Source organism: Aquila chrysaetos, chromosome 15 (assembly GCF_900496995.4).
Source record: "Aquila chrysaetos chrysaetos chromosome 15, bAquChr1.4, whole genome shotgun sequence".
NCBI classification, from domain to species: Eukaryota; Metazoa; Chordata; class Aves; order Accipitriformes; family Accipitridae; genus Aquila; species Aquila chrysaetos.
The window spans coordinates 20,741,175-20,760,625 of record NC_044018.1 but is presented as its reverse complement, the minus strand read 5'-3'; the positions used below and the strand labels follow the sequence as shown (position 1 = coordinate 20,760,625).

At 37.2% G+C, this 19,451-nt stretch overlaps 1 protein-coding gene across 1 annotated transcript in view; it reads left to right on the top strand.

The window, feature by feature from the left end:
* The window catches only part of TPO (thyroid peroxidase), a 45,098-nt gene that overhangs the window by 1,774 nt on the left and 23,873 nt on the right, over positions 1 to 19,451 (top strand). The window contains exons 2-7 of the mRNA XM_030037538.1: positions 729 to 822; positions 3,286 to 3,367; positions 8,811 to 8,980; positions 11,349 to 11,481; positions 16,258 to 16,387; positions 19,088 to 19,294. Of these exons, the coding sequence (XP_029893398.1) occupies positions 729 to 822; positions 3,286 to 3,367; positions 8,811 to 8,980; positions 11,349 to 11,481; positions 16,258 to 16,387; positions 19,088 to 19,294 (816 nt within the window). The remainder of the gene's footprint in view (positions 1 to 728; positions 823 to 3,285; positions 3,368 to 8,810; positions 8,981 to 11,348; positions 11,482 to 16,257; positions 16,388 to 19,087; positions 19,295 to 19,451) is intronic.

Below are 19,451 nucleotides of genomic sequence, written 5' to 3'. Positions count from 1 at the left end.
AAAGAAGGGGTGTTTTCATTGAGTTTCTATGGGTAATGTTGCTTCCCTGAATTTTTAGAGCTGATTTATTAATTATTAATTTTCTTATGTTGATAGAATATAGAACTAAAAATATTTTAAATCTGCAATCAACATAGCGCATGTGAAAAATGTTACTTCTTGGATAGTTTATATGTTTGTACTGCTGTAATAACTATCAGAAAACCAGTGCACTGAAATGGAGAATGTAGCTCCCATTTGCCATCTAAGTATATTCATTGTGCTGCTTTGATACCACAGTTATACTTGGATAGAAGTACAGAGGGGTCTGATCGATGTTATTATTAGTTTGGCCAGTTTCACTATCTTATGTGCAATGACAAATTTACAGTCAAATCATGTCAGTGCACAGAGAAGTTCAAAATGAACGGTAAAATATTGCTGAATTTCTTATATGTAGGCTGTGTTGTTAATATTGTCAGAACATATCATGTTATAAAATAAAGTGATGTATCTGCTAGTGCTAGAAGTTTCTCAAAATGGAAAAAAATAAGAAGGAAGGAAGGAAGAAAGAGAAAGTGAACTACAGTTATTTTTAAAAATTAATATTCTGAACTTCAAAAACAGTCAAACGTGGCTACAAATCTAATTTAAAAGTAAAATTTCTATATGTGGGAAATTATAGTATGGCTTATAATTAGAAGATGAAGGTATGTATTTTGTCAACAATTATCTCTTCTTTCTTGTAGATGAAAGTGTTCATTATTTTGGGAATTTCAGCAGCTATAGCCTTCACAGCTGTTTTCTTTTCTTTCCCTCAGATAGGCAAAGATATCCTCTTTGGTAAGTAACAGAAAAAATACATGTTATTTTCTTTTTGTCAGCGATTACAGTTAAGCTGAAAATACACTGGCACTGCAGACAGTTTAGCAAAGGCAGTTTAGCTTAATCTGTTTTTACGTGCAAAATACAGTATCTGACTTCAGTGAGAATTATTCCATGGGTGTTTTCTTTTAAAATGCAGCTTCATAAATCCACAAAGGAAAACTTTGTATGTGTAATGTATCTATTTCAATTATGTATTCTTTGACTAGGAGTGATTTTACTTTCTTAGTGACATTCATAAGTCAGATGACATGCTTACGAGCATGATTGCTGGATTTCGTTCCCAGACTGCCAATCACTACGTTTAGTCATCCTGGGCTAGAGTCAGTTGCCATAGGATATTGCAGCTGGCACCCTGCTGCTGGCCCACGAGGGTGAACGTCTCCTCTGGGTCCGTTCTCTGCTGGCACCCTCAGGATACCAGGGAGATTTTAGAGCATCTCAGATTGTACTAGTGCCTATGTTCAAACAATATTATCTTGCCATTTTAAACATCAGAGCTATTTTATTTGCATCTGTTCAAGCTAAATCAGTTAGATCTAGTAGACGAGAAATACAGCAGATACTAGATTGAATTTTAAGAGACTTCTGCAGAGACTGATTTTACATTAAAGTAGGGCAGAGATGATGAAGAAATAAGATTTTAATCTTTACATTCTCCTAATTAATTATACAGCTGTAGATCTGATTCAGAAGGGAAAGTCCTCAGGAAAGTTTTCACTTGAAGTTAGTGTAGAATCACAAATGAAACAAAATTATATACAAAATAAAGTAAACAAAAAAACCTGAACCACCCCCCAAGCCATTACTTCAGATGGCCAATCTTTTTTGGATCATCACTGTGAAACAGGGGATCAGATTTATTTTCCATAGTGGATCCCCTACTTGGAGCTTCCATACTAATTGCTTGGAAAGACATGGTCTATAATGAGGTTATATTGCATTTTAGTTAATATAAAATGAATAATTTGTACACTGTAAATAAATGGATTAGATGGACTGCATATGATTCTTTTTTATAGTGAGCGTCCTTTGGACTGATGGGAACAATATAAAATAATGTTTATTACTGCAAGAACCACATTTTTTAAAACACTGCATTGGTACCAAAATCATATTTCTCAGTAGAAAAGGAAGAGAGACAATGGAATTCAGGTATAGCAGGTGGATCTTCTCTTCTAGATCAGAGTCTGAATCAATACCACATGATGTGCAATACTTTGAGCATAAATATATTTCTCAGAGGTAAACTCCCTAGGAGTAATTAAAAATCATGCAATATTAAATTCTAAAAGAGTTAGCTCTTGTATGGCCTATAAAGATCAGTCTTGCTTTTTAAAATAGACTTGAAACCATTTTCAGATGTAACAGAAATCTGAATGATGACATTAAATGAATCATCGAATATTTTATCATATATAGGTGAAAAAAGAAATAACTACAGCTATACTTAGAGGCTGAGAAGATCTTTAGTCAAGTGAAGTAGAATTTTGCCTAGGAAAGATTACTCCTCATCACACATTATTTTCCCTTTATCTGAACACCCTATTCAAGAAGTACATCACAGAAATAGCACAACATGGACTACAGTTAAAATATGTCACTTAAAATTACAGTGTACATAAATGATGAGCAATTGTACATAAATGATTGTTAGCAAACTATTATTATTCATGATTCATTTTCTAAGAAAAAATGGGTGATCTCATAAAATATAGATGGGAATTAAACCACTGGATTTTAAATATAACTGATTCATTTACTATAAAGCTAGATCTACACAAAAGAGGAATAATCTATGTTCCATGACAGCACTATGCAAAATAGGAAAGCTGAAGTATTATTAGCTTCACATATGTCTTTCCATCAAATATAGGTGGAGAAATGAAAATAGGGCTTTCATGCATTGGTCAGAAGGTCTTATAGTTTGGTAATTATGCCTGAATATGGACTTGAGTTCTTCATGTGGCTCAGGCCAGCTCATACTACCTGTGAGGGAGGCTCGGATTTGTCCTATCAATCCAAGGACAGTTTAATGCAAAATACATATGAAGCCTAAGGAGCATAATCGCATACACAGAACGCAACACGTTTCAGCTGGACCTGTTAGGTTTGGTACTACATAAGGTGTGCACAGCTGGATTTATACTGGAAGAAACAGAAGGAAAGTCTAACTCTTCAAGCCTTATAAATTAGGGAAGAATTCATTTACTACCCCACTTTATCTCTTTCAGAAAGCTCAGAAGCCACAACATTAGTTCCAGGAACACTAAAATATGGAGATCATTTTAATGGGGAAAAATTACATATGGCTTAATATTACAAACCTGTATATTTTGTAAGTGTAAATACTTGAATAAATATGTTATTGAATAACACATTCATCTTTCTTTCTTTTTATTTTTTCTCCCTGTTGAGAAGAAACTGAAGATAACTGCATTACTGAGGCTATCCAGAGGGGCTCTAATCTGGTGGATTATGCTGGACATTATACCCTGAAAAGGTAAAAAAAAAAAAAAAAAAAAAAAGAAGGATCTACTCAGCAAAAAGCTTTCATAAGAGAGAAGCTTGAGATCAGTCTGCTTCTTTGAGAAAACATATAATTATAGATTGTTTATGATCATCTGAACCGATATAACCTTATGCATTATCACTGCATGAGTTGCTGTCTTAAAATGGGAGAAAAATATGAAATACAAAAATAAACAGGAATGTTTTTCTGATCTATGTAACATACCACATCCCATTAATATGTGGCTCAAAAAATTGTAATTTTATGGACATTACATATTTTTGAACTTTAATTACGTTTTTTCCAGTGCAAAGTGAGATGGAAAAACCCTATTGCCTTAAATGGGACTGTTGAAGTGAATTGCACATTTCTGTGGTCTGAGAGACATTGTTGTTAACCATTGGATCTTTCTTAGGCAGAACATTGCTAATAACAGCTCTCTGAGAACTGGTCATGTCTTTTGGTTAAGCTTGGGGTTAAGCCTGTAAGCAGCCAAAGGCTTTGAGCAGAGGATCGGAAGATGTGCGTTAGTGTCACCGCTGAGGCATGTGCTTTCCTGTTTTGCGGAATCAGAGCCACAAGCGTCCGACACCTGCATTAGGAGTCTGAGTCTCATAAGAGTATCATTTGCTCTTATGTTAAATGGTATAAAATACTTGGTCTTTCAATTTACAAATTATCATTACCAGAAGTTAAAATTGTACTTCTATTGTGTGCTTTTACATAATTCAATTCATTGTCGCCCAATTAAGTGGGGCAGTGAGAATTACAAATATCATTAAGAGACTTCTTCCTGTTTTAATATAGGATTGTAAAAGCACTCTACACCTGCCTTTTAGATATTAGTCCTTGGCCATTTGCAAAGTACAGAGGACTGAACTATTATCTAATCTGATCATTATATTGAGGAGTGAACGTGTGTGAATCCTTAATTAAATAATTCTGCATTTTCACATCAGTTTAAAGCTACTAAGGCTTCTTTCCTTTGTAACTTTAAGAATACTGAATACTTGAATTAAAGCTTTGGTCAGCACAAAAACTAAAAACAAGAAAGGAATACATGTGACTACATATTTGAGCTTCTGGAAGTTATGGAGGTCACCGTACTGTGAAAACTCATTTTACTTTGGCTTATAAGTAATTGAAGGAAACTACAGTGCAATATACATGAGCTCAGTGCTGTCTTTGAGACTGAAAAGCCAGTTCTGAGATGAAAAGGCAGCTCCTTTTTCAGGTTAGAATGGAAAAACTCCTAGTTGTTCCATGTACAATGGTCCAACCTGATGTTTGCTGAATTCATGTGTCTAAACTGCAAACTGAGTCAGAATAACTGGTTTTCTCCTGAGACCTCAGTTTGACCTTGAATTGTGATTAAAATGGACAAGTACATTTCTTCACCTTAGCTGTTTAATACCACCACTTAAAATCTTGAATTGTCATTTGTGTTTTAACTGCTGGAGCACTTGACTGGCAATGCACTAAGCATATTGACTGAAATTGTTTTATTATTCTAGTTTTTAAAAATGTCAGGATTTTCTAGGGAAATGCCACTTCTCAGAAATTACTTCCCAGGTTTGAAGGTCACATGTGTCCCAGTATGGTCCTCATAGTTTGCTGTGCTGTTCATGACTGTCTCCCCTTGCCAAGTGCTTCTCATGACTGTTTGCTAGTACCTGCCTGCTATTCCAATTAGCTCAGGAGTTTGTTAGTCTTTAAGAGTAGGTGTTTGTGTTTGTCATTAAAATATAAATATTCACAATAGTATTAACATAGCATAGATTGAACACAATGACATCATCATTAAAATGTACTAGTTGTATTACAGCAGGAATGCCACTGGGAATCAAGGCGGTTTGGATAGGGCTTTCAGAGCTATATGTCATCTGTGAGACCATAACACTTACACAGTGGTATGTGCAAATACATTGCTAATTTAGCACCAGGTGCATTATATCATACATTTTGAAAGTAGTAGTTGGCTTGCAAGAGGAAACTCTAATTCCAGTAAATCTTGTTATAATAACGACCAGTACAAATTATGAAACTTGTACTACCTTTAACTAGTGAATCTCAGCACTGCTGGGAGGACTTCCGATTCTGACTGTACATTCTTTTTTATATTCTGCTGAGTCTCTGTTTTTTCTGGGTTTTAAGGTGTAGAAGAAACTAAAGATAACTCCAGAATGGGCAAGCTGTGCAAAGTGATAGTCTCCTAGGCCCGTGTTGCACACAGCTGCAAATTATCATATATTTCTTCTGTTAGAACTTGGCAACTAACTCAAAAGGACTGCTGAACTAGTTATGTAGAAGATAGATGTGAATTATGGTGGTAGGTCAGGTTGGGCTTCCTCCTTGGCACTAGATATTTGGTTTGAGTGAGTTTTAGATAAGACATATTTTTCAACTCCTGTTTGGACTTATCCTAACAGATTGAAGGTAAGTACAATTCTAATACAAACACAAGAGGTTTTCTCAGCCTAATTAAAGAAAGAAATGATTGAAATTACTTAGTGTATTTTAACATATATTTTATCTGAAGGCACAGTATTCTTAACAGATTAAATAGATGACAACCCTAAAAAAAATTCAAGCCTTAACAGCAGATTAAAGATATTTCTCATCATCTTCATTCTGGTGAAATTACTTTTATTTAGTGTATACTACATTTGAACTAGTTCATTTCATGTTTTTAAAGACTCTAAATTGTAAACGTCACAGTTTAGGACTATTGTCTTGGCCCCTATCTATGCCAAATCAAAAGGACCATCTACAGAAAGGACCATCTATGGAATCATCTTTATGCATAGGGAAGTGGAAAATAATTTTCAGTGTTCCAGATAAGAAGTTGTAGTTGCAGAAACACACTGAGCATGATCTGTTAGTCAGTGCCACTCTGGTCTTAAAGCAGACAGGCCATATACTTACACATTACAAGAAAGAAGAAATTATATTCTTTATAATTTTACAACTTTATCACTTTATATTCTGCACTATGTCACTGTTTTGAGAGACCTCCTCAATGGTGACAAATATCTAAGGCATTAATTCTGGTTAGAAATCTCTAAACAAGGTATGCTATAAATATATTAATTTAAGGCAGAAAGAAATCTGAGAGCCTCAAAATGTCTGAGGCCGAAAGAGAAAGCGTGGCTCATACACTGGAGAATTTATTTTAATTGGGGGGGGGTGGGGTTAATATATATTTTTTTTTAATTATGATCTGTAATGAGACTCAGTAACTGAGAGTCTGGCAAATGTAAAGAACCTTCTGTCCTAACACCATAGTCCGCACTAGGACTTATACTGTTAAACAAGTACGAAGACACTTTATATCTGATCTCGTCTTCCTAATAATGATACTATCACAGGTCATTCTATTAGCTTTATGGGGCCATTTCTGCATTACAAAATATCAAGGCAGTTTGTAACTTACACAGTCAGAAAACCAGCATCATCTTCCAGAATTAGAGCTCAGCTTCAGGGGTGTGGGTGAGAACTAGGAGGGACTAGCATGCATAAGTGGGGGGGGGGGCGGGATGGGACATGATATGACGCACAGGAAATGTGGCAAACTAATAACTGCTGTGATAATCTTACAATATCTGTGAGATTAGACAAAAGATAGGGGAGAAAATATCTCAAAATGGAATATACCTCGCTGTTAAGAGTGGTAGTTCTTTAGTTTGAGGGTTTTTTTGCGGGGGGTGGTGGTATTTTTGATTCTTAGCTCCTAGCTAATTTGTACAAATGTTCTTATTTAACTCATTTGTACAAACATGTTTCCCTGTTCATATAATTTTTTTTAAATGATGCATGACTTATTATCCTCATGTGGAAATTAAATATTAAACCTGAGTTCTTGGCATTTAGTTATATCATCTTCCTTTTCTTTTTAACTGGGACACAGTTCAGGACTTTTAATTCTCCAGATTCTCAGTCAAATTCCTAATTGTCTATGGAAGACCTTAAAAACATGGTACTGAGGAGCTAGATAGCTCTTTTTCTTAGTTGCAAGAGTTCTCAAGCTCTGCTCTTGAAAGGAAAGGAATAGTTTCTGTATAAAGAATAGATGTGCAGGCTAAGGCTCTTCTGGATCAATTAAGGACAAATTTAGCATCTAGAAAAACCCTGGGAGTTGTATTTTCTTACTTAATGCTTTTTATGTAAGCATGTTTCTAATTTTGCAAACAGAAATTTAACTGTTTTGCCGAAATCAAAACTGCAGTTTCCATTTTAAACTTGTCTCATGCTTTAAACAAACCTAAGTGAATATGACAACACAATGTTTTCATGAAAACTACATGTCCAAATAAATCTGTGCTGCAGAGAAGCCCTCGGGGATGTCTGCAACCTATGACCATGTCTGGAAATGGAATAGACTGGAGTGGTTTTTTCTAAGCTGTAGGACTTAGTTTAGGACTTGGGACTTCCAGCTAAAAAAGTTCTCCCTGATGCACTTTTCTCAAGGCTTCTTGAGACAGTGGTAAGACAGCCCATGCTGAGTAAAAAATAAATCTTGCAGTGAATCACAGAGCAGCTGAGAGACATCTGGAGACCATCTAGGCCAGTGCTATGCCAGGTTGCTCAGCACACTGTCCATTTGGGCTTTGAGTATCTCCAGAGATGAAGACTTCACAACATTTCTGGGCAGCCTGTTGCAGTGTCTGATTACCCTCACAGTAAAAAGGATTTTTCATATGTTTAAGTGTTTAACTTTATGTTACAGAAGTTATCTCATCAAACCTGAACTCCTTAAAGTTAGAGGTAAGGCCAGGCTGTAAACTAACATATATAGCCATATAACTGTCTAATGAAGCCCTACTAAACTAGCTGCTGAAAGTCCATATATAACTAGTTAGTACAAGGCAGGTGCTTGGACAGTCTCTGAGAGGAGACGTGTCTCTATCATCAACTGCAGATGGCATCTAGATGACTGTGGGCCAGTTGCTTGACTGTTAGGTGCTAAGGCATTTGTGAATCCACCTGCAATGATTGAGATGGTCTTTGATATTAAATGTTATATGAAAGCAAAGCCTACTCACTTAGATGTGTCTGTAGTGGGAGTCCTGTATTGTGACTATTCTATACAAGGTCTTCCCAGCCACTTTGTGCTGTAGGCTCTGTCCATCCCAACAGTTTCCATCTCATCCTAAAGGCTTCTCAAAAGCTTAACCCTGTTGTGTGCGTCCCATGGAAGGGCACTTCCCCTTTCTTTCCAGAATTTTCCTTGCAGAACAAGGTCACAAAGTAGTCTTCCTCTCTGCTTTCCCAGCATAACCTTCAATCATATAAATATACCTTAAATAAATCATAAATATAAATCATAAAAATATACCTTAAATTCGGAACATATCCAACATAGACAAATACAGCTATGAATAAATTCTAAAAGGTTATGTGTTAAAAAACCTCCTGTGTTTTATCTCAATTATAGAAATATCCAAGGAAAGGGAATAGCAACTCCTACCTTGCTGCTGGCTTTCTCAAAATTTCCTGAACAAGAGAGTCAAGATATTTCCCAAGCAGCTGAACGAATGGAAATGTCAATTCAAGTGCTGAAACAAAAAGTTTGCCAGAAGCACAAACGTTCATTGCATCCAACTGGTAAATATAGTATATTGACACTGGCAAAAACCCCTGTTGATTTCTTGAATGTTGTCTTTTAGATTAAACTTGGGTTAGCTTCACTTTTATTTTACCTTCAGCAGGAGCACATATCTTGTCCACACCCTGGGGCCAGGATGCCCTCTCTTTTGTTCTTAAAAGCACCTCACATAGTCACTGTTTTACATTTTTCTTTGCTGGAATGTCGGCTGTGTTCCTGTAGTTGAGGAGAGCAGCACTATGCTATTGGCATCCTGTGAACTCATGACTGTATATTTGTATTGCCTATAAATCAGCTTGCATATCCGCAGTGTTGCAAGCTTCTTTTTTACAGTGAAATATCTATCTTCCCCAACACTTTGGGTTTAGTGCTCCTGGGGCCTAGAGTCTACAGATAAAATAATACAATTTCTATCACTCTATGGCACTGGCATTTTCAAATACACTTCCTCTGGACATTTATGGCCTTATTGATAACCCTCTTTTAAGAAAATACTTTCTTATTTCCAAAACTAATTTTATAATGCATGCTGTTACACATTTATTTCCACTTTATTTCTATTTTAAGTGTTTTCTTATGTTAGATGGAAAAAGAAGGAGAGTCCAGAAAGTTCAGTGAAGTTTAGTTGTCTAAGTGAAGTAAAATTCTTGTTGCTGTTAATTAGAGATTAATTTCAAGATGTCTGTCTGGTGTCTGGAAGGCTCAAAAACTCAGAGACATTGACTTTTTTCCCATAATTTAATTCTGTCACTTAAAGCAGCATGAACTGGAGAACTGTAATTTGTATTCTCTTAATATAATAACATGTATTTCTTTTTAACATGACATTCTTTTTCAAGATATGGAAGCATTAGAGTGCTGTAGACAAACAAAGATCCACAGTTATTTTACTTTTTTTTTTTTTTTTGGAAACACCTGGATTACTAAACTAGTGGGACATTTGTAGAACTAAAAATTATATCTATATGTGTGTGCATGCATATATTTATATATACACAGACACTCAAACACAGAGATAATTATTTTCTGCTGGTGCAGTTTCAAAAGAAATTGAATTTCTAAACCATAGAACAAGTGTACAAAACTTGTTAATTTTCAAAACTGAAACAACTTTAATGGAAGATGAATAGAGGCTATACAGTCCATGTACCATGCCAAAGAGTAGTTTTATGTGAATTAAAGAACTAAATTGACTTTAAAGAAAACATGTGAATCAATACCTAGGCAGCACAGATAACTGGGGAACTGGGCACTCAGTATAACTTTGAACCTGAACTAACATGGAAATACAGCTGTATCCACAAATTTGGCATGAGTAGCTAGCACATAACGACAAGGTTACGTAGCCACTCTAACAGCCCGTTCTCTCTCTGTTCTCACCCCTGCCTTGCACAGGTTCTAGCTGCTCAGCGGAACAGTTTTTCAGCTTGGCTGTTGAACCTTTTTGTGTGTGTTTTTCTGGCTTACTTTTTTTGGCTTGATTAATGGATTAAAGTAGCTTAGTTCAGAATTGGATGGGCAGAACAGATAGGTGGTGGAACTGGGTGACCTGCAGTAGCCAGTTGGGAGACAAGGGCAAGAGTTAGATGCTGCCTCTAGCATTTTCTTTCAGCATGTGATGGTTACAGTCAGTTTGAATGGCGAGAGTTCTCTGAGTTCAGGAAGGATATTGCTCCTCTTTCACGTGTACTTCTACCTCCAACCAACCCTACATGTGTTTACATACATGTGTGGGTGACAGAGGGTGCCAGCTCTCTGGAGCTTACACAACAACATGACTTTGTCCCTCGTCAGCAGAATGCTCACTGGGACACCCATCTGGGATGATAATTCAAAGATATTAATAACATGCTGTCTACTGGTATACAGGTCCCTGATTTTACCTAGCTTCCAAATTCCAGCTGTTAATTCTAAGCCTCTTCCACTCCACACTTAATTATATAGTCAGCTGTAGTCTCTTTAAATTTCTGCATCTTTCCAGTCCCACATTTTTCCCCCTTGGTATACATTTCTGTTCTTGAATGGCATTTTTTACACCTTTGTTGTAAGCACAGGGACCAGCCAAGCAATGTGACTACAATGCAGGGAAAGAAGGAAGCAGAGAGCAGGTCAAAGAAGGAGAAAAAGGAGCGGGTCAACCTCACTTCTCAGCTATGGGTGGACTACTTCTCATTCTCTATACATCAGATAATAAAACCAGCTCTTCCCTTTCACCCCCGAGACTGCTTCCTGAATCACGTCTCACTAAGTGCTCTTTCCTAGGAAGAAGAGAGGGGTTGCTGTAGCTGTAGCTGACAATAATGCCTTTTCTCCTGTGGCAGCTATATAGCAATAGAGCAAATTGCTTGTTTGGGTTCTTCCTTTCAGATATTTTATCAGCTGATCTGCTCGCTATGATTGCTAATATTTCTGGATGTCTGCCTTACATGTTGCCACCAAAATGTCCAAACAATTGCTTAGCTAATAAATATCGACTCATCACTGGTGCCTGCAATAACAGGTATGTATGATAGGAATTGTGCCCTGAAAAAGCCTTCTTTCTTATTCTTTAAACTCAGCAAGCTATGTTTACTTTTTCCCAGAAAAACTGGGGGAGGTGACTTCAATCAGCTAACTTTGGCATCAATGTTGAGGTGTCTCTGAAAGCTCCCAGGGGAAGAACCCCTTCATCTAAACTTTGGTACACTAATTTCTGCAGACAGGCTCTCCCTATGAAGGCTTCCAAGATTATGTAAGGAACTTTAAATTTAGGGTGGACTGATTCAGTAGATGTCTTTTTCTATATAAATTAAACAGACTGAATTCTAACCCAGCATTCATTTTTGTTTGAATTGGATAAAATTATATTGAGCAGGAAAATATAATTACTTCACAAGGAGCAATAAGAAAATCAAGTAGATTGTCATTTTTGTATTTTCCCACAACCTTGACATTTAGCAAGCATGCATCTAAAAATTCTGGATGATATATTTATTTTTATATATCTATTTATATAAATATTAGTGGCTATCTGAATGACTATTATTTACTACTGTTATCTACTTGTTACCTAATATATGTGGCAATTGTTTCCTGCAAAACCCAACATAACAGATGAAACTATTTTCAGAATCCTCCAATGCAATGCGGGTCTAAAACTGAGAATGAAAGCCCTTCTGAGTACAAGTGTAAACAGTATTTATACGCAGCAGCCTTTGGATACGTAGGTGTAAAGGCAGACTGTAATGTTACAAGTGAAGGGCTACTGAGCTGTAAAAGTTAGGCTATTAGCGTTGCACGGGTTAAGGCACTCTGCAGCATGGTGAATGAACAGCTGTAAAATTCTTCAGATTTATTATTCAATCAGTCTGTTTTTATGAGATGAATCTGTTTTGCTACATCACAAGTCATTTGCAAGGAACATGCCTGATAGGCTTTTCGTTGAAAGGACACAACCTGATATGCATCGATGTTACAAATCTAACTATGTGGATATCCATAATTTCCCCCAGGCACTTGCAGAGTTGCTTGGAATCTGAACTAGCAGCTAGTATAATGTTTGCACTGACAACTCCATCAGGGCTAGAACACGTTGGCCAAGATTCATGCAGCTGAACATGGCTGAAGCTCTTAATTTGCAGGCATGGCTGCTGTAGTCTTTCTCTCCAGAGACAGAGAGAAACACACTCTCCCGTGGGTAAGGTAAAACATCTTTTTCTCTTCAGTGACTCTGGTAATACTAGGATGCGTATAGGCATTTCAGGCTGGTTTCCAAAGCTGGGTGGGGTAAATATGATCCATTGAGTCTGGTTAGTCTGTAGTCACTGTGTTCTACTTTGTATAGTTTTATGCTTGCACCAAACCAGTGTTTAAACCCATCACTCATATTTGGTGGTGTTTTAGACTCTTCGCTCTAAACATCTGTAAAAGATGCAAGGCAGCAAAAACCCAAAAACAAAGACTTTGAAACCAGTGGGTCAGATAACTTAGTCTAAAACTTTGTGAGCCCCTTGAAATACCTCAAGCTTTAATGAAATACATCAGCTTAAAAAGCCCATTATACTATATTGTAAACAACATATTCTACGATGTAAGCCAGCTTCAGAGACTTCAAACATTAAATGAAGTACTGGTCTATACTTTTCCTTGCTTTACAGCTGCCACTTTCAGGCAGAAAATATATCAGGACCTATGCTGTATTTGTAATTTTAGTCACCCAGTAGGAATGTGCAGCTGTGCTGTAGATCAGCAAATGCTGCATTTCATAGGTGAAATTTAAAAACAAAATTCACAGTGGAATTAATTGTTTACCTATAAGAAATATCTATTTAAATATACTTAAAAGTGAGCATGGAATTTCTTTTCAAATGTTTTACTCAATCAGTTCATGTATTTGGGACAAATCAGATAGATTACAAAGGATTTATTCCACAGCACTGAGATTACCTTGTTTTAGTGTGAACTTCCTAGAACAAAGGCATAACAGAATAGCATAAGCATGTCCTTCTATGGAGAGTATCAACATGACATCAGACATTCCCAGCAGTGTCATTATCCAGATTTACTAGTAACAGATATGAACAGATTTTACTTTTCTTTCTGCCTGAAGGCATATGTGTGGATAATAAGCAAGATAAATTTATAACATTATTTTTAAATGAAGAATAAGGGAGACAAGGCACATCAAAATAGCTCCCCCCCTTTTTTTATCCCAACTAACTAGCATTGATCTGTGTAGTTTTTAGTGTCTAGTGCAATAGAGGGATTCAAAGGTGAAGGAACTACACGTACTAAAGGAATGGAATCTCACAGTGCAATTAACCTCACCTAATCTTAGCTTTCCAAGGTAGTTATGTCTACTGCAAGGCTGCAGCTTTGGCTGTTCCTAATAGTGAGAGATAGGTTGGGATGACAGGGTGGCAGCCACGGGTTGTCTGTGTCTCTGGCTTGATGGACAGGTGCTTAGATGACTAGATTACATTTTGTATGCCTAATATTTGGGCAGCTAGGAGGAATTTTATCTGTAGCATTTCTATTTCATTGCTGGGTTATTAACCATTTCATCAGGTAAGGACCTAATGCTTAGTCTGAAGCTCTAATAATGTCAGAGTTAGGGGTATGAATATGGCTCACCTAGGGGAAAGAACGAGCAGTCCCCACTAAATCCATTGACTGTAAGAAGGAATTGAGATGTTTCCTTTAGCATAGCTGCTTCACTTCAATACAAGCTAAGTGTTCAGTTTAGTGGCAGGCTTATTTTTCAGAAGTTTTCCGTGTTTGCCAGAAGTTATGTCCATGGTAGCTCAGAGTGATGTAAAACATGACAAAATCCAATTATTAAATTGCCATATGGCATTCATTCTTTCTACCTGAAACTAGGCAGGACATTAAAATAACATTCAAAAGACATAAATCTGCATAGTGAACTGCATCTTAAAACTCCAGGTTCCTTCTAAGGGAGCCAAACCAAAATCCAAACTGAGCAATTCCAGTATTTCACAAGTGAATTAAGAGTCCCACTTCCCATAAACAGAATGTATAGTAATCAAATTTGACTACTCTATAAAGCAGTATGGTACCAAAATCTCATTATTTCAGCTGCCCTGGATAAAAACCTTTTTAACTCAAGCAAGATTCCAAGACATTAACATGTTTAATGTAATAATAAAAAGGCATGTGAGAAGGGTTTTACTAAAGTAGCATTCCAGTGATCTGCTAAAATATAAAAGCAATCAGGAGAAAAATCACTGGTTAAGCAGTTAAATTAACATTTCATTATTTTTAATTGAGTGAAATAGCACTACACTATGTGCAGTATTATATGCAATTTCAATAAAGGCAAATCAACTGTAACTAATTTGAATGCTTTATTAAAGCATACTTCAACCTTCAAGTGTGAATTATTGTGGATAATTAAGTGTATTACTGTACCATATAGCTTGGCAAATTGAGCCACTTCAGTGTGCCGGAGATCAATGAAGTATTAATAAAATAATTGTTCCCTCTTTAGCGTCCCAATAGACATACAAATGTATGTTTTAACACTGTGTAGTTCTACTGTCTGGGGATATGTCTGGTTCTTTGTGGCTTAATTTACAATTTTGGTCAACTGGGTACATATTGCAAAATTTTTATTTCTTCTTTTTAATGCTTATATATATTTAACAATTATGAAATATATTGAACAGGCCATGTTAAAAAAAACAACTAAACAAAAAAACCCCTAACATATTCTCTTAGGAAAAATGCATTAGAAATGTTTACGATAGAAGGACAATTAATTGGGTCAAGCCCAAGGCTCACTGACTATACTAATAAATAAAAATCAGCAGGAATCATTTCCTGGCCTTCAAATCATATATGACCTGACTCTTGCTTTTACTCTTAGACTTTTGTCCGAACTTTTTTAGTCCCCTTCCCTCTTCTAAGCAGGCTGGCTGCAGGATGGCAAACTGACATGCACTAATCCCAAGGTGTGCCCAGCGGGCATCATTCAGAGAAATGCTAATTGACATGAGCCAAACCTACACTGCAGTTAGTGTTAGCAACTTAAAAGCATAGTTAAATGCATACCAGTGCTTGGGCCTGTGCATAGGCCTTCCCAAAGCTCCACCCAAGTAATTAGTATTGATGCAACCAGAGGGAGCATTGCCACTGAATTCAGCAACTTCAGCCACTGTTCCCCTTTCCTCAGTCCTTTCTCCTTGGGTCTTGCTAAGTTATTACTTCTGTATGACTAGTCTCCCTTTTTCTTTTAAGCTTTCTTCACCTTTATTCTAGGGCTCCTTTATTTTTTCCTAAATCGTGATTTCCTAGCTATTGCTCTAAACAAACATCTTTTAAAAAATACCAGCAAAGGCACTTAAGCGTATATGTGACTTCATGGGGAATGAGGTCACTATCAGGAAATCACCAGTGGGGTAAGTATTTCAAAGATGTCAGAAAGTTACCAACTTATGTTATAAACATAAGTAAGATAGTAATATTTCATTAGCAATTTAATTTTTCTTTATTTTCCTTTCGAGTCAACCTGATGTTGGCATACATGAAGACCAGCATCTGATGCTTTTCAAAGATCGTTACATGATCACCTTATTGCAATGGAATATTGCTCTGTGGCTGATGATTATTTTATATTATTTTATATTCAGATTACTTTATATTCGGAATAGAAATATATTATAAATACATTATAAAATATATAAATATTTTATATTCAGAATATATTCAGAGGCACAAGATTTTTTTGGTTTCGCTGCTGTTGTTTTTGGGGGTTTTGGTTTTTTCCTTTTCCCAGGGAACATCCTAGATGGGGAGCATCCAACACGGCCTTGGCGAGGTGGCTTCCACCAGCCTATGAGGACGGACTCAGCCAACCTCGAGGATGGGATCCCAGCATCCGCTATAACGGAGTCCAGCTACCCCTGGTTAGAAAGTGCACCCCAAGATCACTTGAAACACACTGGGCTAGAACCACACCTGCCACCACAGACCTCCGTTTCCATCAGTAAATCAAATAGTACAAGAATGTGTCGAGCTCGGTTAAGGAGCCACTAGCTTTGCTACAGCATAAATGCGGTCAGACAAGCAGTGAGAGGTCCCCTGCGCCTGGGCAGGGGTAAGCCCATGGAGCAGTGCAGGGGGGCACCGACCGCCTTGGGGGGCAGCTCTGCCGAAAAGGACCGTGGGGGAGAGCGGGCAGGGTATGAGCCAGCCGCCGGCCTGGCCTGGCTCGCCCCGGACATAGGGAAAGCAGCAGACGCGGGGTGATGATTGCTCAGCCTAGAGAAAAGGCGGTGCAGGGCGGACCTAGTCACAGCCCTCCCGTGCTGGGAAGGCTGTTGCAGAGAAGAAGGAGGTCTTCACAAGGATGCACGCTGACATGGCAAGAGGCAATGGTCACAACTTGCTCCAGGGGAAACTTTGTCTTGATACGAGAAAAAAAAAATTGTTGCGAGAGCAATTAAATGTTGGAATAAGCTGCCTAGACAACTGCTGGAATATCCCTCATGGGAAATAGCCACGACCTGGCTTGATGGGGCTCTGAATAACCTGATCCCTGCTTTCAATAGAAAGCTGCAGCGTGTGGTCTCCAGAGTTTCCTTCCAGCCTAGACTTTCCAGTGATTTTATGATTCTTTGTTTCAATAATGGTGCCTTCATTCAGGGAAGGAGGAGGGGGAAAACAGGATTGAGTGTGAAGTAAATAAGTACAAAGCACATAGACATGCTAGCATGCATATGTATGTGTGCATGTATACCATTTCTCCCAGGTTAGTGTACCTTAACTGAACGAGTTTTACTGTCAAATCATAACTTCATTTTTTAACTAGCCCAAGTTACTGAGATAAGAAGGCATTGCAATATTTATGGATTTTAGCAGCTCATATACTTAAAAAATAGCAGAGCTGCTATAGAGGGAAGTTTGAACAAAAAATATTTGCATAGAGGACTGGGTGAAAAAATCCCCAGTGCAGCGTACAATGATTTGGGCTGGATTTACTGTTTCTGGTTTGTCATCATTGCTTTGAAACCTGACTTTTAATGGACTCAACGTCTTGTTATTTTAACCACCATATGTTTGATAAGGATGAGCAAGAGAATTTAGTGTTAATGTCACCTGCAACTCATGTTATTAATTAAATAACATTGCCTTTAAGCCGCACAATTTAGCGCTTAAAGATGAAAACCTGACATTTACACAGGTAAATTTCCAGTAGATGGTACAAACTGCCTTTTTCTAGATTCTATTAGGGTACATGCTTGTGATGTAAAACACACTAAAACAAAACTACATGACTGCACCAAATCTGATCATATGTGACCATCAGCAAGGTTCTTTTCTTTATTTTGAAGTAAGATAGGCTAAAACTAGTGCCATAGATGTTTTTCCGTATTTACATAATTGTCTTTTTTTGTACTTTTAGCTATTGAACTATATAATTTAAAAGCAACATGCAAATAATGTGAAGGTGAGAGATAAGTGTGAGGATTACTATAAAGCAGTATTAGAACACAGCGTAGCTGTGCAAGTTAATAGTGATAAGAAAATCTTACTAACTGCAAGAAAAAAAGTTTGTGTTTTGTGGCCACCACAGCTATTAAAATACTGATATCAATACTTGTATTCCTGGTGAGCTCTATGTATCTCTGCTCTTGACTATTTCAATATAAAGGCTGATGTTCCTAACAAGTCCCATGTTGGCTCTTGTCCTTGCCAATTCTATTTAACTGCACCTGCCTTATACATTCATTATATAGCCCTTATATTTATTACAGACTCTGTGACTCTATTTTATGTGCTGCCCTTTCAATTGCTTGACTTCTAAGGCAGCTGCTGTATGCGAGGGAATATTTTGCGGCATGAGGGAGGAATCTGTGAATAACAACGATACCCTAATCATCACAATCTGACTGCTGATTCTGCTCTGATGGTTTTGCTTGGTTACTAGCATAAGCTGGACATGTAGCATAGATGTCTCGATGTGTTCCCCCTCAGAACATCTGGATCTCTATGCAGCTTTCACTGAAGTGCCTCAGAAATATGTTTTGGCTTCTCCTTGCCTGGGAAAATGAAGCAGAGCTTTCAGCTACCATTTATTTGCAACCTAGCTTGTCTCCTGGGCTGCATAAGCTGCTCCATTTATGTATGCAGTAGCCCAGAGCCTCTGTGTATTCACAGTGATTTGAGGTTGCCCAGCAAACAGAATCCATTTGTTAAAGGAGCAGAAAACAGAATAAATAGAAAGAAAACTTTTAGACAGTTTAAAAGAAACGTGTGGTTTTCAAAGTTCTCTGGAAAGGAACAGATCAAAGGTACACTGCTCATTTGGCAAATATATAGAAAAACTCAGCTAAAAACATCTTTTAATCTGCTTGTGGCAACAGTATCTCAGCTCCTGAACAGAAATAAGAGTCTGTCAGAGGTTGGGTTTTTTGTTGTCATTGGGGCTTTTTTGGTTTTGTTTTTAGTCAAACCATTAAAAGTGCTCTACAACATAAAGTATTCTAAGGGGGGGGGGGGGGGGAGGTAGCTTTTATCACTGTTCCCCCTACTTTTTAGTGTTTTATCATTTTGTGAGAAGTAAATACTACTTGGCACTCAAGGTAAATTAGTTCTCTTCCCAGGTTCGTGAAGTGACAAGAAAAATTATTCACGTGTCTAATGAGGCTGTTACTGAAGACAACCTGTATTCTGATATTATTATGGTATGGGGACAGTACATAGACCATGACATTGCATTCACACCCCAGAGCACAAGTAGAACCACCTTCTTAAATGGAATGGAGTGCCAGATGACATGTGAAAAACAAAATCCATGTTTTCCAATAAAGGTAAGATTCTTAATTCCTTCAAGAGAAATTCCAGGCTCTAAACACGTAAATGTAAAGTAAAACACATAAGTGATACATACACGCAGAAATAATTATAAAGCAAATTGATAGATCATCCAGAAATACTAGAGCAGACAGTGATAGAAAAAATGAAACC